This window comes from Dunckerocampus dactyliophorus, chromosome 17, assembly GCF_027744805.1.
Source record: "Dunckerocampus dactyliophorus isolate RoL2022-P2 chromosome 17, RoL_Ddac_1.1, whole genome shotgun sequence".
In the NCBI taxonomy this organism is placed as follows: Eukaryota; Metazoa; Chordata; class Actinopteri; order Syngnathiformes; family Syngnathidae; genus Dunckerocampus; species Dunckerocampus dactyliophorus.
Genome location: NC_072835.1, coordinates 3,294,620 through 3,310,000, shown reverse-complemented (window position 1 = coordinate 3,310,000; position 15,381 = coordinate 3,294,620). Strand labels below are relative to the sequence as shown.

General features: G+C 43.8%; 1 protein-coding gene across 4 annotated transcripts in view; it reads right to left on the bottom strand.

The window, feature by feature from the left end:
• The window catches only part of sardh (sarcosine dehydrogenase), a 77,508-nt gene that overhangs the window by 22,676 nt on the left and 39,451 nt on the right, over window positions 1-15,381 (bottom strand). For all 4 annotated transcript variants that reach the window (XM_054756953.1, XM_054756955.1, XM_054756952.1 and 1 more), the window contains 5 exons: window positions 12,636-12,726; window positions 10,938-11,079; window positions 1,923-2,006; window positions 1,664-1,777; window positions 1,430-1,568 (listed from right to left, as the gene is read on the bottom strand). In XM_054756953.1, the coding sequence (XP_054612928.1) occupies window positions 1,430-1,568; window positions 1,664-1,777; window positions 1,923-2,006; window positions 10,938-11,079; window positions 12,636-12,726 (570 nt within the window). The remainder of the gene's footprint in view (window positions 1-1,429; window positions 1,569-1,663; window positions 1,778-1,922; window positions 2,007-10,937; window positions 11,080-12,635; window positions 12,727-15,381) is intronic.

Genomic DNA, 15,381 nt, shown 5'->3' with positions numbered 1-15,381 from the left:
TTCATCGGACTTGAACGACTTTAATGTCAACAAATAAATGGAAAAATTACATGCTAGTGGTTAGCATGTTGGCCACACAGTCAGAAGATCGGGAATATCTGGGTTCGCATCTCCGTTGGGCATCTCTGTGTGGAGTTTGCATGTTCTCACCGTGAGTGCGTGGGTTTTCTCCGGGTACTCCGGTTTCCTCCCACATTCCAAAAACATGCATGTTAGGTTAACTGGCTCACTTGACTCTAAATTGTCCATAGTTATGAATGTGAGAGTGAATGGTTGTTTGTCTATATGTGCCCTGCCATTGGCTGGTGACCAGTCCAGGGTGTACCCCGCCTCTCGCCTCTTGCCCGAAGTCCAGCATACCTGTGACCCTAGTGAGAATAAGCGGCATAGAAGATGGATGGAACTGGAAAACTTGGGGTGTTCTAAAACTGTTGAGCGGTAGTGTATGAGAAAAGAGTCAAAGCTGATGTGTATGAATATTTTGTTTTGCTTAAAACAGAGATAATACAGTAGGTCCGCTTTCATGGAGGCCAAAACCAGAGGATATTTACATTTTTAAATCAAAAAACGATTCATCCAACGCCAAAATAGTTGTTGATTAATTGGATAATCGATGAATCGACTGTTGCAGCTCTACTCTGCTTACAGCCACTTTAATGATAATAAACAGCGCTTCACATTAATGTGTACATCAACGATGACCCTCAATCAAGACTTTTTGGAGGCAAAGAAAATGGAATATAGTTCAGTGTCCAAGCTAGTCGCCTGCTCTCAAGCTCTCGGCGAGAGCCACAAACAAGCAGCAAGTGAAGGCAAAGCATCTCCAGGCAGGAAGTCGGTGAGAGTCGTTGGCTTCTGAGGCAGTCATTAACTTTCAAACCTCTTACATGAAAGCTTAAAGTCTACACTTTAATCACATGTTGACTGTTTTATTACAAACCCCTGACCGCTGTGTGTTTCCTATCATAGCAGTGTTCCGCCTCACAACTCCAAACCGAGGCCAAGACATTCGGCCAAACTTTAACTTCAAAATATCCCCGTGTGCGAAGACTTTAATCCCTTCCAAATAAGTGCGACAGACGGCGCTTTTATCGTAGCAACAAGAGCTCATTGGAATGCCATTTAGTGCGCTTTATGTGCAAGTTTATGGTCCGTTCTCCGCTGGCTGCCGAGGACGTACAACAAACACTTGCCAAAAATAAGAAAATCCTCCACAAAGCTGGGATGTAACAACCTGGCTGCAATCCTAGTTTGCTCTGTAGAGGAACCTCTGCATGCTGCTCAGCAAAGTGATAAAAAGCTTGCATGTCACATCTGTACAAGCTGACATTTTAGACATTAGAATAAAATGACGAGCGTTTGGGGATGTGTACGGCTGTCAGTCCTTCGGAGCGTCTGTGCGGTGCATTTCAGCAGCAGTCACACTGACCTGGCTTCTTGTTGACGTCGGCGGTAAACAACCAATCGGCTGCTTTCTTGGCGTCGGGCCCGGTGAGGTAGAACTTTCCAAAGTAGGACATGTCAAACACGGCGACACCGTGCCTGCACGACAGGCACTCGCTCTTTATCTGCATTTTAGAAAAGTGCAATTAAGATCTGAAAATCCGCCTTTCATAAGCACTCGGCTTTGAAGCGAGCGTTCAAGTGATGATGAAGTATTTACCACGTCATGATGCGGCGGGAAGTCGAAGGTGTACTCTTTGCCCAGCAGCTCGTTGTATTTGTACTCTTGATTCTTCTTGACGTCATAGGCGCCGTAGTAATCGTAGCCTTTCACCTTTACCACCACAAACATGAGCATGATCATCTTGGTGAAGACTAGTCGTTCTGATACAGCTCTTGGAGTGAACGTGTACCTAATGAATAGGCCTGTTCATAGGCCTTTAAATGTGTTTTGAGGTCTAGTGTGTTTTGTGTCTCACCGGAGCTTTTCCATCTTTGGTGAACCAGCCGGGTCTCTCCCAGCCATGTCTCTCCTGGAACACACAGCCCTGCTCCATCAGCACCTAAAAAAACACAAGCAAATCATTTAAAGATTGTTAGAGTTCACTTAGGACACTTAAACGGGGATGGCGAAAAAAACAACAAAAAAAATTAAACAGGCTTCGCTACACATCTTAAAATGAAGCATCTAGATCTGCCGCTTTAAGTTTGGGGATTTCGTGACATGAACAAGAAACCACCTTCCTTGTGGACATGATACTGCCGCTGGAAAAATTAAAAAAAGTATAAAAATTAGGCTTTGCTATACATCTTAAAATGCAGCCTGAAAGAGAAACTACCTTCCTTGTGCACATGATACTGCCGCTGGAAAAATAAAAATAATAAAAATCAGGCGTCACCACACATCTTAAAATGCACCCTGTCGCTCTGCTGCTTTAAGTTTTGGGATTTCATTACATCATGAAGGCCAAAACCCCTTCCTCGTGGACATGATACTAATGGTGTATAAAAAAAACAAACAAACAAACAAAAAAGGCTTCGCTATACATCTTAAAATAGACCATCTAGATCTTTTGCTTAAAGTGTGGGGAGTTCATGACACCATGAAGGAGAAACCACCTTCCTCAAGGACATGATACTGCCGCTGGGGGAAAAAAAGGCTTTGCTACACATCTTAAAATGCAGCTTGAATGAGAAACCACCTTCCTCAAGGACATGATACTGCCGCTGGGGGAAAAAAAGGCTTTGCTAGACATCTTAAAATGCAGCTTGAATGAGAAACCACCTTCCTCGTGGACATGATACTGCCGCTGGGGAAAAAAAGGCTTCGCTACACAGCTTTAACGTCTTAATATGAAGCTTCTAGATCTGCTGTTTTAAGTTGGAGGGGATTTCATGACAGTGAAGGAGAAACCACCTTCCTCGTGGACATGATACTGCCGCATGGAAAAATTTAAAAAGCAGGCTTCGCTACACATCTTAAAATGCAGCCTGGACATGATGACGCCGCATGGGAAAAAAATTCTGGCTTTGCTACACATCTTAAAATGCAGCCTGAACAAGACAACTTGACATGATACTGCCACTGGAAACATTTGAAAATCAGGCTTTACCACATCTTAAAATGCACTCTGCCGCTTTACGTTTGGTGATTTTGTGACGTCATGAAGGCAAAACCACCTTCCTCGTGGACATGATACTACCGCTGGAAAAAATTTAAAAAACAGTCAGCTACAGATGTGGGAGCTGCACGTTTGATCGTGTCGTTTTTCTTCAGGCAACAGGCTAACCTAGCATGATGTTAAAATGAGAGTGTAATGTTAGCACGGTCGCTCACATAGCTTTTTGTAAACACAAAAACAACAAGAAACAGGCTTTGCTACACATCTTCAAATGCAGCCTGTGGCTCTCCCGCTTTATTTTTGAGGATTTCATGACACCATGAAGAAGAAACCACCTTCCTCGTAGACATGGTACTGCTGCTGGGAAAAAAAATTAAGGCTTCACTACACATCTTAAGCGAAAAAACTAAGTAGCTATCGGTTTTGTCAAGTTTTGTCTTGTAACTAATGTAGTGTCCAGACAGACGCACTCAGTCAGATGCTCGTTTTAAACTTTATTGCCGACCTTAACACAGCAACAGCAGTGCTGAGTTCCACTTTAAACAGTGGCCTGTCCAACAAGAAGTGCATCAATGACGTGAAGCGTCTCTTAATTCTTGCTATGAAATAAGACGCTTCACCACTCACCAACCATCCTCCTCCTTGCTGGAATTGACAGCCGCCCACAGACGTCCTGTAGGTATGTTGTGCTATGTTCCGCTAGCTGCCAAACCCTTCCCACACCATGCTATATTTACCATCTGTGCAACCCAGCAAACGTGTGAGCAGCCGTGTCACAGCGCGGCCCCACTTGGTACATTTGGGAAAAGCAGCCTCATACCGCCTCCTAAAAGCAGAAGTCTGTCTCATTAGTGGAAAAGAAACTGCTTCCGGGGGCTTTAAGTAGCCCCGCGGAGATGCTGGCATCATGGACGACTCATTTAGACAATAACAGACTTTATTTTCCCGGTGCTGCAAATATAACAGCCGTCAGGAAGGGCTAGTTGCTAGGTGATCGGCCCTTTGCGAGTGATTAGCACGGGGCTTCATAGGCGCCAAGGTGAGGGTCAGTTTCACAGAGAGTGTGCGCTCAAGCGGCGTTCTTTCTACTCAAGAGCCTCGTTTCAGCAGCAGCAGCGTGCTGGTTAGAGAGGAAAAAACTAGTTCTATAATTAGGATGGAGAAATATGACTGCTCTGGCTGGAGGAAGAATGTACAATCTCACGAGTCAAAAGTTTTGACACACTGACTCATTCAATAGCGTAACAACGTGTTTCAAAACTTTTGACTGGTTCTTGTATGTCATATAAATGAATCATAATCATTTAAGTTTTAGTTAAGAAGTAACTTTTTTTTAATGGAAATGACTGTTGGTTAATTGCGTCTTGAAGCAACTTAGGCAACTTGGAGCACACTACTTGGCTGCAGCCAGCAGAGGCGCTGTTGATTCAGTCGCAAAATTTCCACAATTAGATGCGTGCCGTCATAAAAAAAAACTTAAATTCATCATGTATTTATTTCCCTACTTATTTTACCTAATTTGTTTCTTTGCCACATTTCTCAACCAATTCAAAACAGCTAGTAGCCCAGTGTTCCAACATACGCAAACAGCAACTTTACTGTACTTTATTGCTGCTATAACTAATATCACAGCTAGAGATTGAGGAGGTACAACACGTTAATGCTACGCAAAGGGGAGCCAGGACGATAGGTCAGTAGGGGGAGTCAACATCAACGCCCCCCCCAGAGCTTGGGTACCAAGCCCCAGTGACAGACGAGCTGAATGAGAGAGTAACTGACCTGAGAGATAAGAGCCTGTGAACCCCGACACCGACTAGCGAGAATGAGTGAAGTACCACCAGAAAGTCTCCTAGCTGATGTGAATGCAGCAACAAGAACGATCCCTACTGCGACAATCACTGAAACCAATGAGCTGATATACAGTACAGCAACAGTGATCCTGGAGATGCTTGGCAAGCATAGCGATAACATGAAGGTCAAGGAGGAGGCACCACGGCGGAGAAGGTTGGAAGCCAAAATCAAGGCAACACGGATGGAAGTAAGCCAATTGTCAGAACTCCAGAAAGGTGCAACCAGAAAAGGGGGACCCAAGAGGTACAGTCAGATGCCCATAGCTGAGGCTCTGGAAACTGCCAAACAAAGACTCCAAGCCTTGGCTGCAAGACTGAGGAGATACACAAGAGAAATAGAAGCCAGGAAAATAAACCGGCTGTTCTCCACTAACCCAGCTAAAGTGTACTTCCAGTGGCAGGGTAATACCATGAGAACTACACTGAACAATACTGGAAAGGCATATGGGAGAGGAAAGCATCACATAACAGTGAAGCACAGTGGTTAAAAGATCTAAGAGCAGAAATGAGAAAATGAGAGGTCTAAGATCCCGTGGGACTTCCGAATACAGACCAATAAGATGGTTGTGGCCAACCAACTGGACGTCATGATCATGGATAAGCAGCAGAGGACATCCATGGCGATGGATGTAGCCATCCCCAATGATGGCAATATCAGGACAAAAGAACACGTGAAACTAGAGAAATACCAAGGGCTCAAGGAAGAGCTGGAGAGAGCCTGGAAGGTGAACGCAACAGTGGTCATAGGAGCACTGGAGAAGTGGCTCCAGCAGATACCTGGAGAAACATTAGACATCTTCGTCCAGAAGAGCGCAGTCCTAGGAACAGCTAAGATACTGCGCAGGACCCTCAAGCTCCCAGGCCTCTGGTAGAGGACCCGAGCTTGAGATGAACAGCCACCCACCCTACCAGGGGAGAGTTGGGTTATTGGATAAAATAATATTTTTGATTTGTTATCGGAACTTACAGCTTACGGCATGTTAGATGAATAAATCATCAGATCAGAGTTTTATTTTGAAGTAGTTAGGGATGCAGTCACAATTCCCAATTCCTACCAAGCAGTGAGTAAGCCCTAAAAAGATAATAAGGCCTCCATGACACGTCTAATTATATATCAAAAAATTATCTCTTGAATTTTTCATAGCAAATGATTTTTTAAAAAGGCCAAATTGGGTTTATAGGAGTTAGCATCTTTAAAATCAGAGTGAAACATCAAAACATCAGCATCTTCTTTGCTAAAGTAATGATCCTAATCCTTCACCCCAGTCGTCAATAACAAAAAGTTATTGTAAACGGCGTCTGCAATCCGTCCGGACACGCGAATGAGGACGCACGCTTTCAGACAGTGTGTGGCACTTAAATGAAGCCAGCAACAGGGAAGCGAGACTAAGTGGGCCATTAATGTTTAAATATGGTGGCAAGGGTCCATTAGGAATTTGTGTCTCGGCGTCAGGAGGAGTTTAAAGACATCCGAGGCGACTCGGTGACCGCAGATAAGTGTGTCATTCGTAGTCGGCGTGGCAGGCGTCACATTAATAAAATGTACCCGGCGGCGAAGAGTGACACAGCTAACTGCCTCAATCGCTTTTTTGACCGCGTGACACGAAGGGAGGAGGAAGGAATGACAATGAAAGGAGACACTGAGTGGGGAAAAAAGAAGGCAAAGTGTGACAAGTGAACACATCCATCAGACTCAGAAGATGGGGGTGGGGGGGGGTTGGCATCGTTACTGCTGACTGAAGTTTTACATTGTTCACACATAAGTGTGTGCTTGCCTAAAATCTGTGTGTTTTATCCTGATCATCAACATCACAAAATCACCCAATGACCTTCAAAAATATAAAGTAAGCCTGGCTTGTGGGATTCCTTTGACTGGTTCGCCTGCCTTTCCCTGGGGTGGCCCTCTGGGGCCTGTTGATGCCGGGGGGGCGGCTTGCAGTGCTTCCCCTGGACTGACACGTGCCACGGGCGCCTCTGAGCTCTTGGGGCGGGTTCGGCGGTCTCCGGGGGGCGGTGCCGGTGCTGCGGGTGGCCCGTGTGTCGCCGCGGGGGCTTGTGGTCGCTGCGCTGCGGCGGCTGCTGGGGCGCCGGGCCGACTGGTGGGTTGGGGCTTGGTCATGCTTGCGGGTACTGTGGACCTGGGTGGCGGGGTGGGGTGGGGATGGGGGCGTGTGCCCTGGGGCCGGGCCCGCTGGGGGGGATTGTGCTCTGCCGGGCACTTGGGCGTTTGTCGCCGTTGCGCTCTGTGCTCTGCTGGGCCGCTGTCTGTGTCCTCGCCTCCCCCGGTCTGTCTGCGGGCTTGTCGGGGGGTGGAGCTCCGGTGCGCGGGTGGTGCGCTGTCGGCTCTGGTGGCATGTGGCTGGTTTGGCTTCTGGTGGTTTGTGGGGTCTGTCGGCTGGTCTGCTGCTGGTCTCGCCTTCTCGGCTCTGGTGCTTGGCCTCCCTGCTGCTTGGGGTGCGGTGCTCCCGCTCCCTCTCCGGGGTTTGCTGGCCCGCAGGTGTCGGTTGGCGCTGTGTGGTGGTTCGCCTGGCTGCTCGCCCATTTTCCCGCCCGCCTGATCAGTTTCCCGCTTTCCTCCTCGCTGACTCCTCTGTCTGCCTTGCTGACGGCGTACTACCGTTGGGAGGGTGTGGCCTGGTGTCCTCCTGCTCCCCGGCGGTCCACGCTCTCCGCGCCTGGGTTCTGGATTGTATGTCCGCTCCGCTGCTCCTTGGGTTACCAACGGGGGATAGGGCGGGGCTTCCGGGTGTCGGGCAGTCAACCACTGTGTGTGTGGGCGTGTGTTTGTGTGTGTGTGTGTGTGCGTGCGCGCGTGTGTGTGTGTGTACTTTTATTTGATTTATTTTAGTTATTTATTTTGGGGGGGGGGGGGCATACAGGGGTTTGCTCCGTGGGATCGGGTGCAGGGTGATACATCTCTGCCGCCCGTGTCTCCGCCGGGTGGGTGGAGGTTGTGTATCCCTGGGCGGGGCGGCCCTGTGTCGGGGGTCGGGCGGGGGTTGTGCTGCCTGCCCCTGTGGGCTTGGTGGCCTTCTGGCGGCGGGAGCTTGGCCTGGCTATTTGGGGCGGGGCTCTCTGGGAGGTGGAAGGCGGCCCCTTTCCTTTCATGCATTCTCAGTGACAATTACACGCCCACACAGTCTTGCACCTTTATATATATGAAGTCTTCCCCACATACAGAGATACCTGTACATATGCACACTCACAGTACATACGTACTTCCCCACATTACTCACTGAGTTAACCAGGGTATTATTATGTTGTTGGTTTTATTACAGCGACGGTGATATCAGCAGTATGACTATAGTTTTTTTTACAATGATGTGCATTACAGTACTTTTCATTCTGTTCACTATCATAGTTCATCATTTCATTACTACTATTATGTGTGACTGTTTCAATGCAGTATTGTCATTGTGATCACTATCATAGTTCATCATTTCATTACTACTATTATGTGTGACTGTTTCAATGCAGTATTGTCATTGTCATCACTATCATAGTTCATCATTTCATTACTACTATTATGTGTGACTGTTTCAATGCAGTATTATCATTGTGATCACTATCATAGTTCATCATTTCATGACTGCTATTATGTGTGATTGTCATTGACAGCGTTGTCATTGTGGTTGTTGATATTATTTTGTCCTTCGTTCTTATGTCCCTGTTCGTCTTTATAGGTGTCACAGACATTTATTTGCTGATGTAGTTCTGTATGTTTCTGTTGTTCTGTTCTTGTTGTCACAATTGTTGTTGTTGCTGCTGTTGTCCTTGTCTCTTATCTCTCTTTTTTTGTCCCCTACCTTTCCTTTTCTCTTCTTCTCTGTGCCATCCTGCTCCGGTCCGGTCGCTCCAAATTTGCTTAATAACAAGCATCAAAATCAAATAAATTCTGTATAACAGGGGAATTGTATATCACACTTCTCCCTGGCAGAGTAAATCTGTTGAGCACTTGATGGCATTTAGAGCTACAATTCTATCTGCTTTAAAGGCTGGACAGGGGGGGGGGGGGGGGGGGGGGGGGGGGGGGATATATATATATATATAGATCTGGGAGGAGATCCCCCAGGACACCATCCGTAGTCTCATTAGGAGCATGCCCCCACGTTGTCAGGCATGCGTACAAGCACGTGGGGGCCACACAAACTACTGAGAATCATTTTGAGTTGCTACAATGACATTTTAGCTAAATGGACCAGTCTGCTGCATCATTTCTTCACTTTCATTTTTGGGGTGTCTTTGATTTCCCCCCTCTATAGGGTGATCATTTTCATTTCTATCAAAGGATGTGGCATCATTTTGTTACTAATACATCACCCACTTATTATCAGGAAACATATTCAACATCATTTTTCCCCCAGTTTAGATCTGATGTGTTTTCCAAGTGTTCCTCTCATTTTTTTGAGCAGTATATATATATATATATATATATATATAAAGTAAAAAGTATCTGCAATACAAGACCCATATTTATTTCGTATCGCATCGAACCCGAGTGAAGTTGGCTCCCCACTCCACCCAAAACTCAAGCCAAATCGTCTTGTTTGTGCTGCATTTGTGCTGTTTTGTGCAATTAAAAAGGAACATTTGTGCTGCTTTCGTTTTTGAATTATTACAGGACAATCAAAGTACATTCAGCCCCCCGTTTTCTCCAAATTAAACCAAAATAGTCCAAAACGTTTGTGCTGTCATACTTTTTAAGTTATTAAAGCTTTAAAGGAAAACTGCACTTTTTTGGGGAATTTTGCCCATTATCCACACTCCTTATGTGAGATATGAATACATGTCTCTTTTTTGCGTGTGTTCTAAAGATATAAAAGCAGCTAAAAAGAGGAAGCACCTATTCTGCACATAAAGCCTTCTGAAAAAACCTGCCAAAGCGCCAACAATGCTCCATGTACATGTCACCTGCATATTAACCAAGCTACAGTGACATTGTTATTATTATTGTTACTAACATTGTTACGCCCAAGAACTACATTACTGGAGTAGTGACACCTCACCACACCGGCTAGCTTCACCACATACACTCGGCACTAGCGAAAGGTAACGCTACATATTGAAGCTGTTGCTACTGCTGCTGTGTTTTTGTTTTTGAGTTTGGAAAAGTTAACGCTAGGTGTAGCATTCCTTTCTATGTTGCTGTGTGACACCACTGCACCCAGGAAGGAAATTCCGCTAAGGCTTAAAATGACCAAAATACGGCAAAATACTGTAAGTATTACATGTTATCATGAATGTATCTGTTACTCAAAAATATTGTTGGACGTTTTTGGAGGTGTTTTAATAGCAGGCTTTTTAGGCGGAATAGGTGTGTCCCATCACATGCATTAATTAGCTGCCTCTTTTTAGCTGTTTTAAAATCTTTAGAATGCACAGAATGTGTTATGGGAATGTGTGTCTCACATAAGGATTCTGGATGATGGGCAAAAATTTAAAAAAAGAAAAGTGCCTTTAAGTTTTGGCCCCCCGACATGCTCAGAATGAAACCAAAATAGTCAAATTTTTTGCCTCTTTGTTTGCGCTGTTTTATGCAATAAAAACGATTGGCTGTGCTGTGTTAGTTTTTTAGTTATTAAACTCATTACAAAGGTCAACCTAAGTTCACTCAGCCTTCCCTTGCTCAAAATTCATCCAAAATAGTCCCATTTCTTTGTGCTGCGTTTTGCATGGATGCCAAAATGTGCAGTGTCACCCACCCCACTTTTAAAAATGTCTATTTTGACACTCTTACGCAAACCAACAGGAGCTAACCAAACCAAACGCCTCCCTCACTCACGGTGCAACCAACAAGAACACAACAAGTAACACACAATGTAACTGCACCATGCGGTCTATATGCGGTTATCTAAATAAACGTTTACATGCAAAACAATACTGTTTCATATTAACGTATAACCCGCAAGGCATGCTTGGTAACTTCCTGGTGGGGAAGCATGGCATGGGTTTCCCAATAGTACGACTATTTGTTCCTCTCTGCAGTTTAATAAACAAGTATAGCTTATCATGCAGTGTTTACCTGGTGGAAGGGATCCTTCCTCATGTTCCTACTGGCCAGCGGCTCGTCAAAGGGGAACACAACCGAGTAGTTCTTGGCGTACGACTCATGGCTCCGCTCTCGGATCCAGCGCTGGTTGTCCGTCAATGAGTTGTGGAAGCGCCTGAGGAGAGCCATTCCAACAAACAAAGTTGTTCCTCGGCTTCCTGATGCTTACAAACCTCTTGTGTTTATGATTATCACTTGAAGTATTTCCCCCCATCGAGGAAGGTTTTATCATTCAGCATGTGTTGGTCGGCTAACCAGAATTACATCAGTCGCAATTCCTCATACATTAAGACATCAAAGAGCCCGTTTGAACACAGGAGCTAACGAAAACAACAGCACCTACCAAGAACATCATAAAGGGTCTTAGTTTATCCATCCATCTATTTTCTATACCGCTTCTCCTCTTTAGGGTCGCGGGGGAATGCTGGGGTCTATCCCAGCTGACTTTGGGCGACAGGGGTACACCCTGGACTGGTCGCCAGCCAATGGCAGGGCACATATAGACAAACAAGCATTCACACTCACATTCATACGTATGGACAATTTAGAGTCGCCAATTAAACTAACCTGCATGTTTTTTGGAATGTGGGAGGAAACCGGAGTACCCGGAGAAAACCCACGCACGCATGCGGAGAACATGCAAACTCCACACAGAAACGGGGGAGAATCGAACCCAGATCTTACCAATCTCCTGACTGTGTTGGCCAACATGCTAACCACTAGACCACCGTGCGGCCGGGTCTTAGTTTGTCGCTATTATAGTAATCCCTCCCCACTTCACACTTCCAATTTCACAGCTTCACTCTCAGTTTTTCAGAATTATAATAATTAATAAATCATACTGTTTCGTGGTTGAATACGGCCTATTATTAATCAAAAAATATGCATATTGAAGCTAATTTTGACATTTTTGGCCTAAATGAAGTATTTTCAAGAATAAACCTGGCTAAATGAAGCATTGTGATGATATGTAGTATTCTACAGTATTACGAGGTGTCAGTAATATTACTGTAATGTTGAGTGAGACACACAAGCACCAGCACCAGATCGATTTATTGCAGGTATGAATGCACAATAATCCCTAACACAGGTTAGTGTTACGGCCATAACCCACACCAAGCTAAAACTCACTTTCACTTCCTGTCCGCCCTACACTCAGCTCCTCTAGCACTGGAACACATTTACAGCAACACACATGAGCATGCGTGTTATTTATGTATTATTTTCTCTTACCAAGTCTGCTATATTGGGTAATGGGAGTGTAAAGGTGACTATAGGGGTGTTTTTCCACGTCTAGAGTGCTCTAATGTTAAAAAACATATTTAGAAGGTCAGAATCAGGTTTTCTATGCTCCAACTACAAAAAATATTCCAGTTATTAATAAAGAATACTACTTCGTGGAAATGCACTTATCACGGTCTGGTCTGGAACCAATCAACTGTGATAAACGAAGGATTACTGCACTTTTTTCTTTCTTATTTTAGTGAATATCCCTGTACAATTTTACAATTAGGTCATCTTTAACCCCAACCCTTTGCTCGTTATATTGGTAGTATATTCTTATTAAATTATGTACGTTACACTTGCTAAGGCTTTTGCATGTATACAGTATATAGTATTAGCTCAATTGGATGCCAGGAGATTGAATTTAAGATCGTTTAGTGCAAGTACCTGATGTCATATCCGTACATGTCCTTCTCAGGACGTCCATGGATGATCCAGTAAGCCAGCTCTCGACCGCAACCACCGCCCAGCATCATACCTACCATAAAAATACACAAGACAACACATCAATACAGGAATTAACGGCGTGCCGCGTTTGCATGGGTCAAAAGGTCCTCTGGTGCTCTGATAATGAGCTTCGTTTGGTCAAGTGTGAATGCGATCATCTCTGGTACGGACCGAAACCGAGGGATTCACTTGAGAGCAAATGTGAGCACAGCATGGAGCAAAGACACAAACCCGTGTTCAAATGACAGAAAAAAAAATCCTGCAGAAATGACAAATATGTAAGAGCAAATGCATTGGAAGTGCATCTCTGCACTGCACTCTCCGACAGCAGCACTCTTTGAATGTATATTTTACCCGCTTTTGGTGAAATCAAAGCTGGTGAAAATAGCAAATTATAAAAATGACCTACATATTCAACCCAGCAAAAAGCATTTTGGTTTGGAGTATTTGAGTTACATGACGAAATACTGCAGGTCATCAAAGCTGCCCAGTAAAGTCCTTTCTTCATGCTTATGTTCTTTACTTCGCAAACTATGACAAAAAATACCAGTGTGAACGCTAAGAAAACCGCACCAAAGTGCACACCAAGTAGTCAAACCTCGATTTTCAAACTCCCAATTTCATATGATTCGGCTTGACAAAAAATGTTGTCAACATTTTCTTACACTGTCTCGGTTATCGTACAATATTGTACGTAACAAACTAGTCCGTTTCCCCTGTACTATATCATTCCACAATCAAGTGTCCAAACGAAGCACCCTGCGTGTTACTGACTCACTGGCTGTGCATTTGTTTATTACTGTTAAATACTGTAATTTCTAGACTATTGAGTCGTACCCACAAATTTTAAAGAAAAATTTTTTTTTTTTACCTGTCTTGAAGCCGCTGGTGTCCGCGCCGTAACATGGGATATTTAGCACACACAGATGTTAAACGGAAATATTTTTTTAAACTTGTAATTAAATGAACACTTTTTCCCAAACAGTGCGTGTAACGTGTAACTAGTTAATTAGTAGCCCACCAGAAAAGTCATTCATCGTTGTCTTCATCTTCCTCCTGCATCGTCTTCAGTGTCAGAATTAAAACAGCCTCGCAATTCTGTGTCACTTTTGTCTCAAGGCAAATTAGCCCTTGAGCTTGTGCTGTCCTCTTCATCAGCCTTCATCAGTAGTCCAGCCTTTCCAAACCCATTGGTGACAGCAGATTTTTGGACAACACTCCACGCTGGGAACATCCATTGGCAGACTTGTGCAAAAGCTGCCAGATCGATTGCCTTTAACTTAAAAGCTGCATTATTGCAATCCTTCATGTGCAAAATGACTGTTCTGAAGCGTACGACATGTCGTGACGTTAGAACGTGACCATAAATTAGCTGCATCACTGTCTAAGCCGCAGGGTTCAAAGCGTGACAAATAATAATAAATAATTAATAAAATAAAATAATAAAAATAAACGATGGCTGTTTGGTGGTAGACTATGGTGTATTATTAGTCAAAACATGTGTACTGTAAATACAAGTGATATGTAGTATTGTGGTCACTAGGCGGCAGTAATGACACAAAACATTGAGAGATTAGCTTACATTACATTACCTTAACATTGCATAAAGCTATGAAGTTAGCCATGGCGTGACCGACATGATAGAGTGAAAAACAAACCTTCTCCCCCCATTGCGTGTGGAAGTGGTAAGTTTTTGGTTTAAGTTTAGAAGAAATACATTCAAAGTCTAACTGGTTAGCTTGCTAGCTTGTTATCAAATGGCCGTCTCGAGTCGATGCAGCGTAAGAGTTGCGCAATATAGTGTAAACAATTAATAATAGGAGTGTAAAGGTGGCTATCGGGGTGTTATGTCATGTGTTGTGTCTAGAGGGCTCTAATCATGTTAAAAACTCTGTTTAGAAACTCATAAACAGGTTTTCTATGCTGTAACTATGAAAATATTCCATTTATTAACGAAGCACCCTGCGTGTTACTGACTCACTGGCTGTGCATTTGTTTATTACTGTTAAATACTGTAATTTCTAGACTATTGAGTCGTACCCACAAATTTTAAAGAAAAATTTTTTTTTTTTACCTGTCTTGAAGCCGCTGGTGTCATGTGTTATGTCATGTGTTGTGTCTAGAGGGCTCTAATCATGTTAAAAACTCTGTTTAGAAACTCATAAACAGGTTTTCTATGCTGTAACTATGAAAATATTCCATTTATTAACATTGAATCCTATATCAGTCTGGGACCAATTAACCGCTATAAAAGGAGGGACGCCTATACACCTGAAATTACGGTAACCTGCCATGGGGCCAAAGAAAGTTACGAGTGCCGACAATTTGATAAAGAAGGTGAGAAACACTATTCAGTTCAAGTCCACCTCAACAATAATCCTTCAACTAGTTCAACTACTAACTAACAACTTAAACAAGTCCTCTTCAACAATAAACTATAACAACAACAAAAAGAAAAACATTCATTCCTCCATTATATTTATGCCACATTATTTTCTTGATGTAAAACAGTAAAATATACTATCAAATATAATTTTTGTTAGTATTTTTGGATGTCATTGAATTTACATTTTTATCTTAATTTTACATTTCCTATGATGCCTAGCATGCAGCTAGAGGAAGTCGTTAAGTGGAAGCTGAGAACGTTTTGAAGTCTTATGGAGCAATCTCTGACACATCTTAAGTA